The 23,867-nt window shown below is 32.8% G+C and overlaps 1 protein-coding gene across 2 annotated transcripts; it reads left to right on the plus strand.

Annotated features, from left to right (window-relative positions):
- Nucleotides 1-5,526: 5,526 nt before the first annotated feature.
- On the plus strand, nt 5,527-22,982 carry LOC148300341 (lysozyme-like). 2 transcript variants are annotated; one of them, XM_088274910.1, is made up of 4 exons: nt 5,527-5,687; nt 19,003-19,185; nt 19,858-19,931; nt 21,593-22,982. In XM_088274910.1, exons 1-4 carry the CDS (start codon nt 5,621-5,623, stop codon nt 21,737-21,739), a joined length of 471 nt encoding a protein of 156 aa, XP_088131036.1. In that variant the 5' UTR covers nt 5,527-5,620; the 3' UTR covers nt 21,740-22,982. The 2 variants fall into 2 exon arrangements, with proteins under 2 accessions (XP_088131036.1, XP_088131037.1); XM_088274911.1 differs by having other exon boundaries at nt 5,529-5,687; nt 19,006-19,185.
- Nucleotides 22,983-23,867: the final 885 nt, after the last annotated feature.

The following is a 23,867-nucleotide window of genomic DNA, read 5'->3' on the forward strand; positions in this document are numbered from 1 at the left end:
CATTTAAAAAATCACCTTGATTCAAGAAATAATAATTTAATTTAGAAACACTTATCTTATTTAAAATATAGAGTTGATTCTGGCCACTAATAAAAACATCAGGACAATAATCTAAAATTGTTTGCAAACTAAACCATACCAATGCTGTAGCAAGAGGAATGCACAAATAATTAGTATTAAATAACATATGATACGTAGCCGAGGAGTGTACAAACATTGACGCTGCAAATATCAAAGTATTCCCGCTGTATCGACGGAGATTTTTTAGGGTAGCGGCATACTTAATTTGTTCTATAATGAACATAATTCTCTGATCACTATCTGGGAAGTGTGATTGCAACATAATTAGAACATCATTTAAATCAATGGCGGGGATGGTAATGTCATGGATAGAGGATTCAATAAAATTTATCACGTCAGTTAAATCATCTACGTTTTTGATTATACTCACATTTCTTGGATGACGACTTTTACTTACTAACTTATTACCTAAATATAAATGTATTTTTAAATCACTCACTACTTTAATAGCGCCCAAAACACAAGGCACATCATTTAAGTCAATTAAACACAAAACTCTTTGTAACGCTGTCTCCGTTAAAACCCATTCTGGTTTAATTTGATTGGTCTTAGTTAAATCGTCTAAACTGTTTATGGATTTTGCTTCATTCAGCTTCCTTAGGTCATCGAGGCTGTTTTGAAGAGCGATCTCCATCCGGGATGTCTCCACATCAGCGAGTCTTCTAGTTGATTGGGGTGCGGTGGATAGATATTTGAGAGCACTCGGAAATATTGTAGGAATTGCTCCCTCACGAAGCTTGGGAATTTTGCGAGGCACATCTATAGCTTTCTCGCGTACTGTGCATCTGTCGCTTCGTATAATCATGGATTCTTCGAAATGCTTGATGCAAACATATGGATTTTTTATTCCAGAAAAATCCGTAGGAATCCGACGAAGCCATTTTTTTCCGTAGAGCATCGTTTTTTGGAAGAGCAAATGTGGATACATTTTCTTTTTGAGAGCGGTAGTTGGATTTACATCCAAAAACGCTGCAACATCTCCCCATTTTGTTTTGTAAACCACCTGTAATGAAACAAAGAAATTAAGCGTAGGAATTTAAGAATGCTAAGTTTGGTCATCCGAGGTTATCGTTTGGTTATCTTGGATAAACTCAACATGAATAGTGTATGTTTAATACAATAATTTAATATGATAACGAAAACGAACAGAAATTTGAGTCGACATCATCTCTCGTGAGTGAGCTCATGGATTCGTAAGCGAAATATAACCTCAAATGTGAAATAATGATTTTGTTGAAAATATTAAGTATTGTTATAAATAAAACACGTGTCAATATTCACGTTACATAAACACTTAAAAATGAAATACAAATAAGTATGCATTGTTATATAAGCTAAAAAGTAGCAACGATTTATTGAAACGTTTTGAAACGTCAAATGAGATTTAAACTCGTATAAACATCGAAATTGTGTTATAAATACGAAAATTACTTACCAATTCAATTTTCAAATACACTTCACTGTCTAATCACTCACTTTGAAGTTTATATGCTTTTAATTCAATATCAAAACAACACACAAATAAAGCAACAACGAACATCAACATAAACAATCGCGGCCATTTGTAAACACTGGACGCACCGACGCACTCCGCTTGGCTCGAACTGCAAATTTTAGAACACCGATTTGATCACGTGACATTTCAAAAACCCTTGTGCGCCCAGGCCTGTCTCTAGTCGGCCTTGTTTGCAGAAATATGACGTCATGTCATTGTCTTGTATGTACGGTCGAGGACATTAGTCCCACACCACATTTGGTAAGTGTATTTCTTGAGAATGTTGTACGATTTTTCCTCAACTGTAAGACAATAGTTAAAAAAAAGTATTCGTACCAAATGATAAAAAATATATATACATAAATAAATGCTATTTTTGACACATAAACGTAATATGGAAATTTACCCTAAACGACGCCTGAGGTGTAGGCAATATGTAAAACTTGTTATTTAAAAAGATAAATATACATCGTTTTGTCTCACATCCGTCTTAGAGATTGTATTTTGACTGCAGTTTACTTTCGTCCATGTTTTACCAATTCTTTGCTTAACTTCCCTTTATTAGGGTTGGTAGCAGGATTCCATTGTGTATAGCCAATTTAGCTTTCGTCGATATATTTTTGTGCTATAACTGATTTCTGTGCACTATTCACTCTGTCACCAGCATTCACTCTCTTTTTATATCTTTATCAACCATTATATACCTAGAAATTATTCTTCTCAAATATTATGTATCAAATCATTCACATGTTCCACAATTCCCCCATTAATTTATAATATATTACACCAAGATTTTCATTTACTTTTTACACCTTTGACACAATTTACACCTTTGACACCAGCGCCTGCAGGATTCTCTAGTATCGGCAAAAAGCACAGCATCATCAGCATACAAAAGGCAATTTCGGTAATTATGGTTATTTTTATTAATTAGTAAAAAAATATTATACCATTTTCTTCGGAATTTATTTTTTTAAACAATTGTATAGGTATGAATTGCTATTGTTAAGGACCTTGTCTCATATCAATTTTTTATTCAATCCTAAACGATTCCAGGTAAAAATAAATTTCCTCAAATGAAATGTGAAATGTTATTCTCCCCACGTCCTTTGCATTCCTTAAACATTGAGAATGAATTATTTATACTGACGAGGATTCGTAGAACAACTTACAAGATATAAAATGTAAAATATTTACATTTATTGTTTGTACAGTGGTCCATTATTAAATATAAAAGTTGATACAATCTAGCAGCATTAAGTTTCTAACATTCTGATTAACCAATTCAAATGTGTGATAGACGTTTGAATGGTGGAAAAAAGTAAAAAATGCTAGGCATTAAGAATTATCGACGAAATTAAGAAAGGTGTGTTGAGACGGTTTAGACATGTGGAACGAATGAGTGAAGAAAGAACGGTAAAGCCAATTTATGAAGCAAATATACTTAGAAATAGGAGCAGAGGAAGATAGAGGAAAACTTGAAATTATGTTCTTTTCTTCTTCATGCGTTTTGCCGACGTTGTCGATCACTTCTGAGAAACCTTGTCTATCCTGAGCATCACGAAACATCTCCTCCACCACTCTAATCCCGGTCCACTTCTGGAAAGCTGCATTCCTCCATCCATTCTACGACATGATCAAGTATTTCAAATGTTTACTTAAAAGTGGTTAAGTGTCAAAATAAACGGCGGGTATGTATAGGGAGTGGGAACTACCAAATCAATTAATGAAAACACACTATAATGTTTACATAGATAGTCATAGCCCATGGCAATACTTAAAGTGCAATTATTACTGAACATCTATAATATAACATGCTTCAAAACGCACGTAATATCACAGACATAACACAAATGTTTCTAGGTGCTATATAATGGGATCTTTATCTTAGTGGATGCTGAATGGTGGGTAGACAGTTCACGGGCAGTAACCGGATCTCGATTAAAACTGGAACCGGTATCAGTGACTCATTTTGATATGTGGAATCTACAACAATACAAGTATAAGAATAACCAAAGCATTTTGTGTCCTCTTATTCTTCCCAATTGATGTAATCGATGTTCTATTTCAAATTGATTTTTCAGTTTGAAGTCGAAAAGTTCGGGAAAGTCTATTGACCGAAACTACTCGATACTACCGACCGAACTACTACCACGCCTTGGCTTAGATTCCTGATACCTAAATCAATAAAAAAATAAGAACAGACATACATGGCTGCTTATTCGGTATTAATAACAGGATTGCAACGGGTTTGGATTCAATATTTCACCCATTTTTAATAAATATTTATGGAGAATACATAAAGCCCTTTGACACTGTGAAGGCGGCATAATATTTGGAAGGAAAAAGGTTTCGAAGGACAGCACTCAGAAATAGAATCTAACATGTCCTAGATTTGAATTACTTCCACGTAGCGCAGACCCCCAGGCAGACCTCCAAAAAGGTAGAAAGACAGCTGGGAGTCAACATCCCAAGAGCTACAAGTGGAAGCGCAAACAGATCCTTAGGATCTAGAAAAAGAAGAAGAAGAAGACATACGAGTAGGTGAATGTAACTTGGCTTTCTTTTCAATAAAAGGAATAAATGTTTTGGAACGCTGACGAGATTTAATACCCGAAATAACCTGGAAGCCGTCATTTTACAGTTTATCATCATCATCAGGATGGTGTAACAGGGAAATAAGTAATATATCCATGACCAATGACGCATTAACTAATCTTTTAAAAGTGTAAAGTGATCGTAGCATAAAGAGGAGGACAAAAATCGGATATTGAGTTCTCACATTCCCAAATATGGCGAGGAAACTTGGACCTTCCTAGCAAGCGAAATGTGGCAGTCAAAAGATTCATGCATTCGAAATGTGGTATTCGTAACGAAGAGAACAAACCTGGAAGAGTTGAATATCAAATTTTAGACTCTCAACTGTTTGTTCTTCATGAACTCTCCAAATTTTCGGATATGCAGTTCGTCGAACTGAATATGCCAGTCTGGAGACGCTCGTGATGGAAGAATAGAAAGACACAACCCAGCCTGACCTGATCTGACCTAGATGACAGATCCGAGGACTCTGAGAGGTCACGACACCCAAACACCTTTTTGGTTGTATGGCCAAGGTTGTAAAAATGTTATTTTCATTGTATTTCGACACACCCACGTTCATATACATGACGGTCAAATGTCATACTTACATACAAACCAATACTCATGGGGGCGAATCTTGAACTTATGTACTAATGTCATCATCCATTTCATCAATATTATGTCAGTAATAATTTTCATTTTAAAGGTGTCTCAAATTGATATGAAATATGTGTCGTTCTTCCCTTTTTTTATGAAAGAAGATGGAAATCTGAGCTTTCCAGGGCTTACGGCCTGGAATATGGCATAAAAGGGAGGAACGATACATGTTTCATTTCAAGTTGAGAGATCTTTAAATTGACATCTCATCCATAGGGCGAATAATCCAGTGTCCGATATAATAAATAGTATAAATCTTGTTAATAATTTTCTTTACAACATTTTGAGTGTGTACAAATACTTGTTCACAAAATCTGGGTCATCTCCAATTACAGGAGTTATTTTCATATTATTTTTGACATCTCATCAAAGATGAAGACCAGATTTCCATATTCTTCTTCATCTTTGATGAGATGTCAAAAATAATAATTTTCTTATTGAGCATGTTAAAATATGCTCTATTTTGTGTATTACATTTTTATTCAGTCATCTTTATTTTGGGTTTTTCATGGGCTCGATATACGAGAGTATATATTTATATATAGTCCGATCAGTTGACGCATTCTGAAGTTACGCTCATTGAAATTCCCACATCCTTTATATAAAATTAGCAGATAATAAACACGATCGAGGTTGTCGATGTAAACAAAGAGTCTGTCAGAATAAGACGAACTGTACGAGGCTGTAGCTATTTAAAGGCGTGTTGTACGTCGGAAGAACCAGTCGCAACCAGCCAATCTGCTGAGTAGCGTCGTCCTCGTATCTCTCTTCTTCCTTGCAAGTAGTGTCAGTTGATCCTCGACCAGGATGGAGTTCAATAAGTGTGCGGCAGTTGTGCTTCTAGTGGCCATGGCGTTCGTCTCTTCGGCTCAAGGTAGGATGATGAACACCAGACATAATATACGTATTACATGTCTTAGAGCACCTAAATGTGTTATTTACTCGTGAAAAACAAATATTAGATAGGTACTTCAAAAGGCCTACTAGTTTTCCGGGCGAGTTCAACGTATTAATTAGGTAAACAAACAATTAATAAAATATCAATAAATATTATCTACGAACTGTCGGAATATATAAATCTAAAAAACTATTTGAGTAACCCCTTTTTAAGATGCTTGCTTAATACATAAAAAAAATTATGCAACAATTTTCCAGCCCTTTTTTCGGTTTATTTCTGTTATTTATTGAATATCAGACTGGTTAAGCATTTCTGTATATATTTATTCATTAAATATCTTATTGATTTGCAACGTTTCATGCTTTTTTCTTCTTTGTTCAGCTTATTGTCGAGGAAATATTGGTTAAAAGATATTGATCCATAGAAACAGGCTCGCCAGTGTAGGTGCATACATTACAAATCTGGATAATCCAACAACTATGCTCTTAAATAATCCTTATAAGTATATGCATTCTCAAATTACTCACACATATCACAAAAAAAAATATTTCCCTTCTGAACGGCACACAAGTCAATCACCATTAACGATCTACACGAAAACCTTCATAGAACCACAATATCCAAAACGATCAATCTCAAGCATAAACAACGGTTGGCCAAAAGACCTTTAAGTATTACATAATGAAAGTCTTTGGCCTACTCTCATTATACATAAAGTCACTAAATAAATAAACAAATTTTAAATAATCTATAAATAAATGGATAACAGAAGTGAAATAGATCGTGTTATTCGGCCATGTAACCATGGTTGCATAATAAGTAGATTATAAATTGTTTACTAAACAAGTATTGTAAAATGTGTCCACGGCAGGCGAAATCCCAAAGCATGTAAACATGTTTTTGATACATTGTTATCTGTTTCGATGCGGCCATCTTTGCACATTAAATTAATAGCATTGCGAATTGCGGTCATTTGTTATGAAAACGATAACCCACAAAAATTATTAATTATCATATGTTAATCTTATTTTTAAAGAATTATTATTTTAAATAAAAATCAATGTATTTAGTATAATATGACCAAGTTTTTGAAAAATAAATCCGGTCGTATTAAAAATGTCATTTACTTTATAAGAAAGAATGGATACAAAGATTATAAACGGTACTTGTTTAAATATATAATATTTCTACATTATTTTTAGGTAGTATAAAGAAGAGAGTATTTAAATTGGATATATAGATATAAGGGTTCCTAGTGGATGACCACTACTTAAGAGTAACGTACAAAATTTCGTACGCAAACAGTCAAGACAGCACTGCATCATTCATTCTAATGTAGTATCATTTTCACCATTGAATGCCACAAATATTCAGAGAATTTTGTTTGAATCTGACCTGGTGATTTGAATATACGAAACGGATTCACTACGTCGCTAGCTTATAACGATAATTCGAAAATGTGTAATTTTTAGGTACCCTGCGGACAATAAAAAATATTATAGTTAGTAATCGGTGATCGGCTGTCCAAACTTAAAACACAGTAAGGGACATTTTTTTAGAGAAACTTTTTTTTTTGCATTTAGGACTAAGTAGAATCTACTTAGTCCAAAAATGCAAAAAAAAATGTTTCTCTAAAAAAATGTCCCTTACTGTGTTTGAAGTTTGGCCAGCCGTGATATGCTCAATTTTTTTGCGTATTAATAAATAATTTGATTTACGAATTGCTCCTAATACTTTATTTGAAACTAATATTGAACTTACATTAACAAAGATTTTAATAAGCTTATATAATTTATGGATTTAGTATAAACGTGATTTATATATAAAAATAAAACATTTGTATAAAACCACTTTTTAGTTTAGTTTATTAATGTAAACACTACTAGTTTGGAAAACTACAAATGTTCTCATTAACAGGTGAAAATACATCATAATAAACTTAGCGATTTTAGTCAATACACAAATTTCAATACTGAAAGATATTTAGTATATTTTTAAAGGCTCATTTAGTATATCCGCACAGTATCAGAAGGTCATTTGAAGGTCATTGAGGTCGATGTATCTTGTAGTTTGCATATGAACCTTCTTTCAGTCACTAACTTTATGCAGTTCTTACGTTACTGGAATAAATAAGGTACCCGCTTAAAGGTATCTGCAAATTGAACGTGTCATTTATAAAAAAAAGAAATTGGTATCATTAATGAAATGTTTATCCATCCCCATCATTGTATAAAACAAATTATTATAATATTTTTATGAGGGTTTTGAACAGAATGCGAGGCTATATTTTGGTTTATCAAATAATTTATATTAATTTAAATTGTGTCTCATATCAACCATAGATGGTGTCGATAACTCGCATGTGAAAGAAGGTGTCAATTGAAGCATATACGTAACTACTTCCGAAATTTAGGTAGTGTTGTTGTCAATATAGACGGATTTGTAAATGTTATACGCGTTTAAAGTGATCACTTAAACCAACCCATGACGGGTTGTAAGCTCTGTAAATACCTAGACTTCCATATTCTTCAATATCATCATCGATTGAGATATCAATAACCTCTTTCGATTAGTTATGTTCAAGATTTAAATCTTAACCGCTTTCCTACCTATGTACATTCTAACTTTTCTAATTGATGAAAAAAAGCTTTTCTTTTTAGTATTTTTTGTACAAAGTACTACACAAGTACACAAGTACATCGTTAATGTCAATATCTAAGTATGTACTTACCGATATTCGGGTAGACTGACTGCGAAACTGGCGTCGCGGGTTCGATTCTCGCCAATTGCAAAATAAATTCAAGAAATATTTGTTTTGAAGTATTCTGGGTATTTGGGAGGTATTTTTCATAGACTTGCTATCCTACCTGCAGACAAATATATAACATAGAGGCTTGTGTCACGCAAATAATTAAAATGTATTATTATTAATCCATTAAAATTTCATAATTAAAATATAACTTTCTTTTAAATCACTATAAATATTTTATTATAACTTAATTATAATGTCTACCGGTTTCGAAGCTAACCGCTTCTTTATCAAGACTGATTGATACTATTAATCAGTCTTGATAAAGAAGCGGTTAGCTTCGAAACCGGTAGAAATTATAATTAAGTTAAAATAAAATATTTAAAGTGATTTTAAAACAAAGTTACATTTTAATTATAAAATGGAAAATCACAAAGTTAGTGCTTCAAATATAAATTATATTTAAATTTCTTTATCAGTTAGGTGCACTTTGGAAGTGTTGGCATTGCATTAATAACGCACAGACAACTAAAACAAATGCTCCTGACCTTTACACCATCTCGTTGCCTACAATAATATGAAATTATTATCGTAAATTAATCCAAGGACGGTATAAATTTAACGGAAAATAAAATGTGAATTATTACTTCTGGTTGTGAATAATTATTATGCGAAGACTTCATGTAGACAGTATCTATTTGGTAACTGACTATGCAAGAGTGACTAATTTTATAATGGATAATTTTCAGACGGGAGGAATATTTAATTCAAAATACTCAACCTATAAAGGATTGTATTAGACTCGTTTTTTGTTTATAACAGCCGATATAATCAATATTTTCATTCATCGTTATTTTGCAAAATTCGCCTTCGTAAAAACGTAAGCCTTTGTAAGTTGGAAACGAATGACGTCACAGAAACGAATCTACACTACTTCTATTACAGATCTTTAAAGCAGATACATAAAGGGATACGCCCCATTCATATTAATTTATTAGCCAATAATAACACATGAGAAAAATCCATTCTTATTTAAAATGTTCTATCTGATTCATGCCATACGAAAAGAAACAACCTCAAACTGTATAGCTTTTATGCTAAGTGACTATAAGTGAAGTGAAGTGGCAGTAGTGCTGGAGGGTTGTCGTTTCATCAGCTTGTACCCAATTAGGTTTCAGAACTGGTCAGTTTTGGTCAAACACTCGATCATTGTTCTTCCCCACCCACCCAACTCACCCGATCTCGCTCCTTTTGACTTCTTCTTGTTCCCCAAACTCAAAGGACATTTGAAAGGAAGACGATTCCCGAGATTAAGGCAAATGCGAAGAACAGGCTAAAGGACAACACACAACATTGTTTATATTGTGAAATCTGTACTACGACGTAACTAACATTACGAACAATTTAAGTCTATCTAAATACTTCCTTGTAATTATTTTTAATTATTGCATCTTGGATACTTTTATAAGTTGTGGCGTAACAAAAGTATGGAATTTATACATAATGCATAGTAATATGGAAGTTATACATAGTATAATATATAAAAACCGAATTAATCAACAACTTCATAAATACAGATAAAACATTCTTTATCCCATTTTGTATCCATAAACTCAAAATACCGACAAATATAAAAATTACAATTCACAATGGTGACTGCAGGGATTCAAATTGCAAAAACTTATGTTCTGTTTTATGTCCAAAAAAAGAAATAAAATATCTAGGTGTTATAATAGACCAACATTTGAAATACCATAGTCACATTAATGAACTAGTAAAACGAATAAGAAAATGCATATATATATTCATTAGAATCCGAAACATACTAACCATCGACAACCTAAAAAGAGTTTACTATGCTATCGTTCACTCACTACTACAGTATGGCATTATTGCATGGGGAGGCTCATACAACAACATACTGAACTCAGTGAAAATAGTACAGAAAACCATAATTAAAGTCATCTTGAAAAAAAAAAACATATTTCCAACAAAATTATTATTTAAAAAATTTCAAGTCCCAAATATAGAATCCATTTATAAAAAAACCGCAGTTTTTCAAATACTTAAGGGTGACAACTATTTAAATTTAACAAAGAATTTATCATCGAGATTCTCAAACGATTTTTCTATTCCAAAATGCAACACCAAGCAATTTCAGCAAAACTTCAAATATTTGGCAATCAAACATTTCAATAAACTCCCTAAAGAAATAAAAAAAATAGATGATATAAAAATCCTCAAGAAAAAAATTAAAGCTCTATACATTTAAATCTTTAAAAAAATATATTAAAAAAACTATTATATCTTTTATTATATAACATTAAACCACGAGTGTAAGTCCCTTTCCAAGCACAAGAGCACAGACTCTTTTATGGAGAGGCACAGCGAATCGAAATATAAAAGTTCTACATATGTATAAATGATTCAAATGTTATTATGTTATAAATAAAAATGTAAATATATTAAATGAATAAAAAAAAAAAAAAAAAAAAACTTCTTTACAATATGTCTTTTCATAACTAGGTTTTTGGGCTCCATAACTAAACGATAAATACCCAACAATTTGATTGCGTTATTTATTATTTGACAATTTGGTCATTAACTTAAGCTGGAATGATATATAAACAGATGAAAAGTAACGAATACCATACCGAAAGTAACAATGCTATAGATAAGCAAAATATCTAGATATTTTAATACCAATCAGTAACATTTTGAGTGTGTCCAAATACTTGTTCACAAAATCTGGATTATCTCCAATTACAGGAGTTATTTTCATACCGTCGACCGTCATAGGCTGTATTATTATATTATATTCTTCTTCATCTTTGATGAGATGTCAAAAATAATATGAAAATAACTCCTGTAATTGGAGATAATCCAGATTTTGCGAACAAGTATTTGGACACACTCAAAATGTTGTAAATAAATTGTCTGGTCAAATTATAAGCTTAAATAATAAAAATGAAAATGGTATTTTCTGGCGTTTCTCATGTGTGTGATTATAATCCAGGATTCGGATCTCACATACTGATATAAGAGTTTCTGCTTAATAAAAAGCTTCTTTACATCTCACCAATAGATGTCTCTAGTGAAGTTCTAGTGATTCAAGAACAAGGTTTCTAAATTGGTTCATATATACAGAATTTCCAAGAATTTGAGTAGTGTGGTTGTCAATAATGGGTAGAATTGGTGAATGTTACACGTGTGTAAAGAGTGATCACTTAAACCAGCCGATGACGGTCGTCAGCCCCGTAAATGCCCAGACTTCCATATTCTTCTTCATCTTTGATGAGATGTCAAAAATAATACCAATCAGTAATGTTAACTAGACCCATATGAGTACCACATATATAGTATGTCACCACACTGAACATGTGTTTTATGAAATCTGAATTACACATATCTACGTTAAATGTAATAATGTACTTTAAAGACAGGTTTGGTGACCTAAGGGTCAGATGACCCAATCGGGGACAGAACTCACCACGACACAACATATACATGTCTTAACACTCTTATTGGCAATCTTCCTAGTAACACCATTCGATCGCTTGTCTATCACTTTCGATTATTTTACAATCGGTAGACCTATGGGTCTATTCTTCTACAAATTAGTCTACGAAAACAGGTACTACGTGTACGGGTATACATACAGTATTAGTGTCTAATAAACGTGGGTCTAAATGACCCGTTCATTTATATTGATGGAGTGACCAGATGCCAATTTTGAGTTTACATACCCAAACCAGTTTACTGAATCACAGGTTTATCGATTTACCGATATTTACTGATTCACTGATAAATTGAAGACCAAAGAGCTGTAACAATTAAAGGTCCCCTGGAAAAATTTGGAAAAAGTAGACTTCTAAAATTTCCCAGCGACCTTTTTTAAAAGGTCGACGCTCTACAATTTAACAGCGAGTCGTTTATAATTCTCCCTACTCATCTGACGAACGATCCATCGCTTAATTGATGTGGTCTTAGTGAACGGATCACTTAAGTGATTCGGATCTTCTGATTGAACGGATCTTATCCGAATCTAGTATCAATTACTTACTAATCATCTGATTTATATGATTAATCTGACATAGCGGAACTCCATAAGGATAATAAAAAAAACAGGTTTACAAACTACAGATTATATTATGTCAACTTATAACAATGGTCGTATGACATCACATCCATGGTCAAGTACAAAGTAATCTATAACTCGCATTCTAGACATTAATCGATCCAGCTTTCCACATCACCATCACCCGATACCATATGTCTTTCTTCTCTTTCATTATAAACCACTTACCAGACACAATCGCGTGTGTTAAATGGATTACCATGACATTTAGAATCCTGTCACAACAGTACGAGTAAGTATTGTGACCTGTCGGATTATTGAGAGCACAATGCGATGAATACCAAGTGTAAAACCGGTCTGTCACAATATTTTGACAAGGCTCTATCATGACGAAGCGCTTGAAACATAAATACATATAAGTAGATAACATATTATACATATTACTTAAATGGTTTGATGATTAATTGATGCAAAAATGTATCCTACATAATACGAGTATATCGCGTAGGTCCCTACATCTGGCATCTACAAAAATGGATTTCATCTTTAATATAGTTTTAACGTTTTGAAAATTCCTGTTTTGTCATTATCTCGTGATTTTTCGTGATATATTGAACATATAAAGGAACAAAGAGGTAGAATTCATTGTCTTAACCTATTATATACATTTTAGGTATTGAATAAATAAGTTGTTCTTTGAAATAAATATACTTTTTTTTTAAAAAGAAAAGGGTTATTGAAAGGAGCTAAAAGAATCTTTAAAAAAATAAATTATTGTAAAAACATTTTAAAAACAAATATCAAAATTTATTCATTAAAAAATATGCTCGGAAACATGTGTGGCTCGCGCAGCTTGTCGGGTACTGAATTGTATATTTGAGAGTGCGCCCTTAACGCGTTATCTTGTCATAGTAATTCCATTATTTTTTATGCAGATATACCCCTGTGTGCTTAGTATAATACTTTAGAAGTACCCTAATATTTTAAAGATATGACGTCAGTGTTCTTATGTTGTGTCACCTTCGGGATGACGTTATGAAACCATAACAATTACATATTATGGAGCCTGAATGCGTGGTATCACGGTTTTCCCGAAAGGATGCACTGAACAATGGTGACCTCAGGCTCCCACGACTTGATATAATAATAAAATCTAATTATTTAAATATACAAATACATTTTCGTTGCCTTTAACAAACGGGGTAATAGCAAATTAAAATATAAATACTTGAACAGTGTAAAATACGCTTACAAAGAAAAAACATGGGGAAAATCTGCGTTTATAAATTCAAATTTGTCATTAGTTAAAATAATAATAATAACGTTTTGAATAATTTAAAATATTTTACAAGATAAAGGTAGCGAAACGTTGGTAATAAAAATATCAAATCAATGTTTGACGCAAAGTAATATGCGTATTAATAAACTCAGTAACGATCTTTTCACTGTATAATAACTGAAAATATAATAAAACGATATTTTTTTTAAATTCAGGCGTTTTCTATTAAGTGTAAAAGTTATGAAAGAATCTTAATATGATATGTAAATTTTAATATAATATTAAGGTTACTTAAAAATCAACCGTGTGGTTGCAATGAGTAGAATGATGAACTTCATAATTATCCCATGATCACAGTGTTAGATGTATGTACCTACATTTCGTTGCCGGATTCATTTATGTTTCTCTTTAAATTATATGAAATAAATTATTGTAATTCAAGATTTATTCATCATTATAAATGTCAAGGTCGGGTTTATGTAGCGGATGTTTATTGTATACATAACATACAAATACATGTTTTTTTTTAAATTCAATATTATCAAGCTTATAAACCTATCCTAAATATGAAATGTGAATTATGAATAAAATTCGCATTAAATTTGATTTTATGAGTTTTCTTTAATCGACCCCTATGATCACCTAAATGGTGCAAAGGGTATCACATAGGATCGATGCGGTATAAATGTGATTATTAACTTTACACAAGGTGTTAAAGTAATAACGAAGGCAAGGTGATTAGTCTTGCCATCCAGATACTTGGCTTTATAAGTGGGATATGTTTAATGAGATACAGATGATGAAAGTGGAGGAGCACAAGAATATGGATATTACTGATATATGAGAAAGGAAACGGGGAATAAAAAGTACTTAGGAATAGATGAACCCACCAGATTGTATATTTAAAATTGTACTAGCTTAGGTATTCAATAGTACTGTTTATATGTACAATGTACAAGGTCAAATTTGGGTGTTATATATTCAATAGAAGATTTTCTGGGTAAGTTCAGAGGAACGGAGTCAATAGCCATTTTTTTTATACTTCATGACGACAATTAACTTGAACATTCGCGGTAGAATGTGCATCTGGCTACTTCTACGGTTGATTCTGTCAACTTAGCAGCTTGAACTTATTGTGTGATGATACATAAATTTGTTTTATTAATAATAAATAGTATATTAACTTACTTTTAAAGAAAGCTTCACTAATTCGATTCATATGCCCAGACCATCTCAACCAAACCTTTCTTAATTTTATCGATAATGCTTATCTCCATCTTGCATTATTTTCTTATACCACCATTCGAACATCTATAATACAACGTTTTGTCGCATATTCGCCTGAGAGAACGCATTTCGGATGCATATAGTCTACTATCATCCTTCTTTTACCAACTCCAAGCTTCTTTTCCATCATACATTAGGGTTGGAACATAAATTATATTGTATACTGCAAGTTAAGATTTCGTTAATAGGCTTTTAATTATATATTAAATAGATGGATTAAGTATATATATATATATATATATATATATATATATATATACTTTTAGTCAGTTGCGTGTACAGAGAATTAATTAGGGTAGGCAGTAGAGGTGGGTAGTAAGGTAAGATAGGTACCTACTGCTTAGTAAGGTATGGTAGGTACTGGTTGCGTTTTTGTAGGCTCTGCTTTTCTGCCTATATGGAATGCACGCCCCTGGTTATAGTTAATAGGCGGAACTAACGGCATCGATAAATCCAAAACAAGAGAAGATGAATTATTTTCGATCAGTTTTGTTTTTGTTGTATTATTTATTAATAATAAAATACCAATAATGACATTCAAAAGAAATATTTAATTATATATTGTTTTTACCTTGCTTTAAAATCATAGACTAAAGTTTATGATAATAGTCGTATAATAGTAGTCATTACCAAAACAAAACACCTTCATAACAGGTATTTTGTTCCAATAAGATTATTAGTTATTTGATACATCTTACAATAAGAAGGTAGGTACCTTAGAATGTACCATATATGTGTAATGATGTCACCTCACTACACAAGATCAGCTCATAATAATACATTGCTAAATACCCAGTTCACGGCCATTTACTTCCAAATGTATTCATGTAAAACCAATATGTATGGACAAGTACTTCGGTAATCGGCATTATTAGCCGTTATTACGAGATTCTATACTTCAAATTACATATTTCCGTAAAATATTATCCCAAGAATTTCACAAGAATGCAAGGTTATTTAGCGGAAATTTCAAGAAACAATATTAGCTAAGGCTAAACAAAATGTATTTTCTAAATTCGCATCTGATGTATGATGGCAGTGCATAGGGTATTACAACAGGATAACCCCAACTTAATTACTCAACTCTACCATAGTTGGTGCCGATGTGAAATAAGGTGTCAATTTAAGGATATACATAAATACAACTTCTTAAATTTGAGTAGTGTGGTTGTCAATCATGAGTAGACTGGTGAATATTTAATGTGTATAAAATTATCACATAAACTAACATATGACAGGTCATACACCTTATTAATACCTAGACTTCCATAACCTTTTCATCTCTGTTGAGATGTAAACAGCAGGATAATAAGGAGCTAACTTGATCGTTGGCTTACTTAATAAGTCTCACGCTTCAGGAACCACACACTGTTTATGTACATATAGTGTTGACGTGTTTTCTAAGACCCCTTTGGGATATTTTTACAAAAATATCAGAAATTTTGTTGGATTTGTCATATTTAAGAAGCTGAGGGAAGGAAGAGTGGAGATCTCACTCAAAATTGATTTTAGATTTTCAGGTTATTTCAAAACTTACCCAATTCTCGTCGAGAGAATTCATCCTCGTGTATGTCATTATTACATATCGCTCACTCCTTTCAAGAACGTCATAAATAAAAAAACGCGATAATTCAGGAGAACGTTTTTAGAGTTTAAAAATAAAACACAATGCATTAAAAATAAATATTAAGCCACTTATGTAACTTTTAAGTATGCAACAAATCTTTTTAGGTACAATCTGAAAGTATTTTCTCCATTTGAAAAATATTTAGTATATTTAAAAAAATAATTAAACAATACCTGTTCTTCAAAATGCAAAAACAACACTTTCTGCCCTATAGTGGGTAAATATTAAGTTAAAAATATGCCTCTTTTGCTGGGATATAGTACATTTTCTGGGCGTTCCGAAAACATGCGCAACTAAAAAATGACGATTTTTGATTTATGACGTTCTTGAAAGGAGTGAGCGATATGTGAAAGTTAAATTTTTATTTTGTTACATACTTTAAAAACTATATTTAATCCACATGGTCGACTAAAATTGATAGATAACACTTGTCTACATAGTTCAGATAACATGAACTATAATTCTGTTCAATAGAAAATCATTTTTATTTCAATTTTCTTTTTGGCATCATTATGTACCCGACAATACTGATTGATAACTGAGTTTAAATTGATAAAGCTTGGAAATTTAAACCTATAAGTAAATTCAATCGAATCTAGCCCAAAGCTGGTATCATAGTAAAAAGATTATACATTATACTTGGCACAATCAGGTATGTCAAATACTTGAAAGCGGCCGGGTCAGGAGTCGTAATAATCGTCGGGTATGTATGAGGAGATGCATGAATGTAGAAGAGGCAAAGAATGTTTGCAAAGACAGAGTGGTGTGGCGTTCGATTCTCTCTGCCTACCCCTGCGGGGAAGCGGCGTGATGGTTAGTTAGTTAGTTAGATTATACATTACCTGCATGGTGTAGATAATTTTAATTTAATTGCATTAAAAATATGTCAATTATAATCATTTCTGTTTTATGATTTATCAAAATGGGATTTATCAGATGGGACGCAAATAAAAAAAGGTTGGCCACCGCTGATGAAAGCGGTTTCATACATCCTAGTGCAATATTTTATAACTAGTTATATTCTGTGATATTGTATCATCTCACTGGGATGTGTTGCATGATATCATCTCTCCAGTTCAGCACAGGTCTTCCCGTTAGGTTCACGACCAGCGATATATTTTTTTGCAAAACAACCGACTTGATTATATATATCGCTTAGATGCTAACGATCTAGTATTACTGGTCTCACCTCGCAGTATATTATAACAAGTCGTGATAATACGTCAGTCAGGACAGGTATACCTTGGTGAGTCCTGTTAATCGTTCCGGTTGGTTCGCCAACATAAGAATTTAGCACAAGAGACTAGACAAAAAAACAATGATTCACAATCCTGGATACCTACGGGCGTTACAGAAATTCTCACAAAATAGAGTTACTGAAAAGAGTGTTCTTATTCCGGGTTTTTCCAATATGAAGAAATCTCTGATCTTGTAAGTGTACTAGTTTTCACGGACTCGACATGATTAGCTACCTACCTTTATTGGATTTATTACTAACTGGTTGTATGTCTTCTATATAAATGTGTATTTATTGCATTGTTTCGTACGAGATCTTCCCACTGCTGTGGGTCGAGATGATCCGGGTCAATCGGACAAGTAAATAAATCTAGTATCATTATGGTGGAAAAATCATGGGATTCATTTTGATTTCAATGTGATATTAACACGCACATGCGTCATGAGATGTATCTGTCAGCATATCTGAAATAAAAAACCTTAGACATTTTAACAGAATTAAGCAATAAATAAATGTTAAATCACAATATTCCAAAGTCATGATTTTCGAAAGAAATTAATGTGGATCTGGATGTAAAATATTAATAGACATGATTTTGTATTTTTGAGAAGTATTGAAGGAAGTAAACCTGATCACGCCCAAGTATTTGAAATACTTGATCATGCCAGGTTTTCTACGGTTCTCATCTGCTTCTTGTACCGACCACATTCACTTCATAAATTTGTTTTACTTTCTTCACTTATTCGATTCACATGCCCAAACCATTTCAACACACCTTTTATAAAAATCAGACCACCAAGAAATGTCGGTAGAAAATTTAAATTTAATTTATATCTATAAAAAGGCATCTTTCTATAATAATATGTCGTATTTTGTATTGGAACTTGTTCGATTCACATTCCCAATCCATCTCAACCACCAAGAAATGTCGGTAGAAAACTTACTATCTTATCTATTTCAAGGCATCTTTCTACCATGATATGTTGTACATATTTTGTATTTGAAGTTGAAGAGAATATATTTTTGGGTTGCAGCAGCTGATGGTCTTCCTCCGGTGACGGACGTGTGCCTGGGCTGCATCTGCCAGGCCATCTCCAACTGCAACCTGACGCTGCAATGCGACGGCGAGACGTGCGGCCTGTTCCGCATCACGTGGGCCTACTGGTCCGACGCCGGCAAGCCCACCAACGGCGGACAGCTGCCTGATGATCCCACAGGTAAACTATTCATGAGTCAATTTATTGTTCTTTATCTTCATCTATCTATAGATCCTGGGCCTCCGTCTGTTCCTCTTGGGATATCGACTGCAAGCTATCTCTCCACCTTTTCGGCGGTCTCTATCCTTTGAGCATTCCTTGAAAGGCGTCACGTGACAAGTTCCTTTTAGTCTTTCTAGCATTTCTTGAGGTCTGTGGTATGACATTCTGTTTACGTGCTTATTCTAGTATCTTCCGTCTTACACATGCTCCGGAAATCATTGTTTCTTAAGCGGTCATCTCAGAGGTTCGAAGTCGAGATTTCGTTCCATAAGTATCTGCCCTTGGCTCGATTCCATAAGTGGCTATTGGTCGAACACATGTTTTTTGTATATCTTCATTTTACTGACAATTCTTGTGTTTTTGTTCCTTCAGACTGAATTGTATTCAAATATTTTTTGTTAATATTTAAATAAATATTTTGATCAGGCAAAACCAAACATGTAAATTAAAAGGAAGAAATAGTGGATTTAACTTTTTTCACATCGATAATCTTTACGTTTAAAAAAAAAATAATGCTTTTGTTCAACTGTACATTTTTTGCTCTACGTACAAATTTGTTTGGTTTTTACGGTCTTTAAAAAATCATTGAGAAATAAAGTGTAAGATAATAATGGTACAACCTTTTTCCAGCATACTCCAACTGCGTGAATGAGCCCATTTGTGCTGCCAGGGCTGTTCAGGGATACATGGCTAAGTTTGGACAGGTTCGTTATTTAATTTTACTATTTTTAATCTAATAGAACTGAAAAAATATTCCACTTATCAAAGAAGTATAGTGATGCCTCGCATAACGAACGCTACGCACAACGAACTTTTCGTTCAACCATTACGCGACTTACACAACGAACTAAGCTTCACACAGCGGACTGTATGTATCGTATTTCATATTGACGCTCGAAGAGCTCCAAGCACTTCTAGTCCAGCAACTTGATGAAGATCGAAGGGAAGCTTCATGTGACAAAGAGGAGGAGCAATAAAATCAACCAATCTCAACTGCTGAAATCGATGACATCCTTGCCGAATGGGGAGAACATGTTTAAGAAGTCTAGCCTCTAAAGCCTCGATAGACTCTCCTAAAACTGAGTTTTTTTTATGTTACAGAACCATGTTAAAATATTTTGCTACAGATCGATTTTTTCAAACATTTATAGTTATAGGAAGACGCGTTTCATAAAACGAACTTACTCCTGGAACGAATTAAGTACGTTATGTGAGGTATCACTGTAATTAATCAATGTCTATACTAGCGCCCTCTGGACAGTGAATTACGTTAATTAAACTGTTATCATATTGTAAGCACTTTGATTATATAGGTACTCGTACATTTGTCTTTTCGACCACAGATGGCGTATAAATAAAATATATAACAAAATATTGAATTAAACAATGCCGTACAATTTTCTTTCTTTAGAAACATTATTAGGTATATGGAAATCTTCAATTCAATCCATAGATTTTTTTTATTGAGATTATATTTGTGTTGTAGTTAGCCGCCATATTAGATCAATTAAACCAATTAGATAATTAATAAAAAAAAAATCAATTGTTACGCTGTTCTGAAGCAAAATTGAAATAAACGAAGATTTTCATTTTCTGAACATATATAAAGAGGCATAAGGAAGTCTGGGCATTTCAGGGCTTACGACCCGTCAATGGTTAGTTGAATTGATCACTTAATACGCTGTGTAATAGTCACCCATGATTGACTACCACATTACTCAAAATTCAGAAGCTGTATTTATGCCTTAATTGAAAATATCAACTTCATGCCACTTCAACAAACAACAAAAATGTTGTTTTTTGCATTTTGAAGAAAAGGCATTGTTAAATTATTTTTTTAAATATAGGTACAAAATATTTTTCAAATGGAGAAAAAAACCTTCAGGTTTATCTAAATAGATCTGTTGCACGGTAAAAAGTTCAATAAGTGGCTCAATATTTATTTTTAAGGTATTGTTTAATTATTTTTTTAAATATACTTAATATTTTTCAAATGGAGAAAAAACCTTCAGATTGTACCTAAAAAGATTTGTTGCACACTTAAAAGTTACATAAGTGGCTTGATATTTATTTTTAATGCATTTTGTTATATTTTTAAACTTTGAAAACGTTCTCCTGAAAAATGAGGTTTTTTGATTTATGACGTTCTTGAAAGGAATGAACTTTACCAACCTTTGACGGGTCATAAGCCCAGACTTCCATATTCTACATCATCTATGAAGAGTTGTCAAAATGTGAAAAAACAACTTCTTGCCGAATTGAATTTCGGTAATCGTGTGTGAAGTAAATCATTTGCATAGCTTTTTTCTGTTGTTTTGACAATTTTAAAATAGTTTTAAAACAATCGTCCTGTCTCTGTTCCCAGGACTGCAACAAGGACGGAGTGATCAACTGCTACGACCACATGGCCATCCACAAGAAGGGCGGCTACGGCTGCTCGGGAGAGCTGCCCTACGACTATGCGACCAAGTTCAACCAGTGCATAGCCACCGTGCAGCAGCAGCAGGGCTGAGCGGACCCTGCCACCACCTCGAGACAAACTTCTACATCTGCCAATCGATAAAAAACATATTTCATCCTTTTTTAAATTTAAATTTCACTTGGTAAACATCGATATTTCTTAAAATCTATCATGGCACGTGTTTTGATGCATTTCCGCATAATTTTCAAGCACCTGTGAAAGCGAGGTTTTTGCTTCGAATTTTCATTCGTGAATTCTCTCTTTTACCCTTATCCGCATCCCAATGGTGCATAGGGCACAGCATCCTATAAACGCAGTGTTATCTTGATCATAAACACATGATGGAAAGGTGATTCGCCCTCCGCTTCAGGTACCACCAGTTCAGGGTAATATTGAATAAATATTAGAGTGAAAAAATCACTTATATTTATTTGACCCCCCCTGGAAATCGAGCCCGGGACATCCAGAACGATTGCCGAGCATGTTGACCATTACACTACGGAGGTGGACAATAAATTACAAGACATTAAAGTAACTTTAAATATAAAAATTGTCCGCCTCCGTAGTGTAATGGTAAACGCGCTTAATCTTTTAGGATTTCTACTTTATTGTTGTTATATGTGAAATCAAATGAAAATCGAAACACGTGTCATAATAGATTTGAAGAAATAGTCGTATATACCAAGTGAAATTTAAATTAAAAATGAATATATATTACCACAAAGTGACTGCCGGATTATATAATGAAATGAAAAACACAAATATGCCATAATGGCGAATCTCATATTACATATTTACGCCCGCGCAGAGTTATGGTATTGTTACCAGCTTATGACAGGTCATAAGCCCTGTTAATACCCAGACATCCATAATAATGATGAGATGTCGAAATGTAACAATAACTTCAAGTGGAGAAACCCAGATTTATGAACAAGAAACATTATTATTAAATAATACATATGTATTTTGATTTCATTAATTCATTCAGCGGTCACATTGAGGCTACTCTATCTATCCATTTTACATCGTGTCACAATAGATTTTAAGAAATAGTGGTTTACAAAATGAAATTTAATTTTAAAATAATAGTCGGATTTTATTAAGTTAAAATATACTACATGTATTTCCTTCAATTCCGTAAAAACTAAAACAGTGAGGGAAAAAATGCCTCGTGAGTTTTATAATACATTTTGCTTCATTTAATTATTGTATGTATTTTAATGATTTTTTGCAATTTTGCGATTTTTGAAAGACAAATATGTGATATTGGAAATAAATAGATATTTAATTTAAATTTGTTTATTTTATTTTATTTATCATAAGTACCTAGTTAACGCGTATAAACAAATTTTCAATATTGAATGTCCATGGAAGCCAATATGCTAGGACAACGGAGTGCTGGTACCCACTCTAATGTATGGAATCGAAACATGGAATTGGCAAAGGAAGGATGAAAGCAGAGCCCGCGCCATTGAAATGTGTCCTCTCAGCCGAATGTGTGGAAAAATCGTTGTATGATAGTTTTAAAATGAATATATTATAAAGGAATGTAAGGCTGAACTATGGATAATTGAAAAGGTTAAGAAAAGGTCTTTAAGGTGGTATGGACATGTGGAGTGAATGGATAACAAGAGAATGACTGAGAAAGTATATTTGGCAAATGTGAACGAGAGAACAGAACGAGGACGGCTAAAAAAGACTAAAATCTGGTGGTGTCAAAATTCTACGTAATCGGAGGGCATGTATGACTAGATGTATTAATTGAATTAAAAATTAACAAATTAGAGATCTTGGTTACATTTAAAAATAAAATAGAATCAACTCACCCATGAAGCGACGTATGAATTATGTGACGAATGGTGAATGTTACATTTGTATAAGTGATCAATTTTACCATTCTATGACAGATCGTAAGCCTTATAAATACCCAGACTTCTATATTCTTCTTCATTTATGTTGACATGTCAAAATATAATAATAAATACATAAAAGAAACAGAAAAATATTATTTTAAAATCATTTTAATGGCATAAATATTATTTTGTTATACATATATTTTAAAAAAATTAACATAATCAATGAGAATATTTTTGTTTACAAAGCTAGACTACATTATTTTTAAACATACTTATGTATTAAACATGCAAATACACTCGAGTATTTCTAACTTTCTAAGTCA

This window comes from Brachycentrus maculatus, unplaced genomic scaffold (genome assembly GCF_059751285.1).
Source record: "Brachycentrus maculatus isolate JH-2025_06_01 unplaced genomic scaffold, ASM5975128v1 h1tg000748l, whole genome shotgun sequence".
NCBI classification, from domain to species: Eukaryota; Metazoa; Arthropoda; class Insecta; order Trichoptera; family Brachycentridae; genus Brachycentrus; species Brachycentrus maculatus.

Bases quoted from the DNA above. Each gene is read 5' to 3' on its own strand.
- LOC148300341 (XM_088274910.1), top strand. From the start codon at position 5,621: ATGGAGTTCAATAAGTGTGCGGCAGTTGTGCTTCTAGTGGCCATGGCG. The intron at 19,186-19,857 runs GTAAACTATTCA...ACCTTTTTCCAG, and splicing joins GCTGCCTGATGATCCCACAG to CATACTCCAACTGCGTGAAT. The intron at 19,932-21,592 runs GTTCGTTATTTA...CTCTGTTCCCAG, and splicing joins ACATGGCTAAGTTTGGACAG to GACTGCAACAAGGACGGAGT.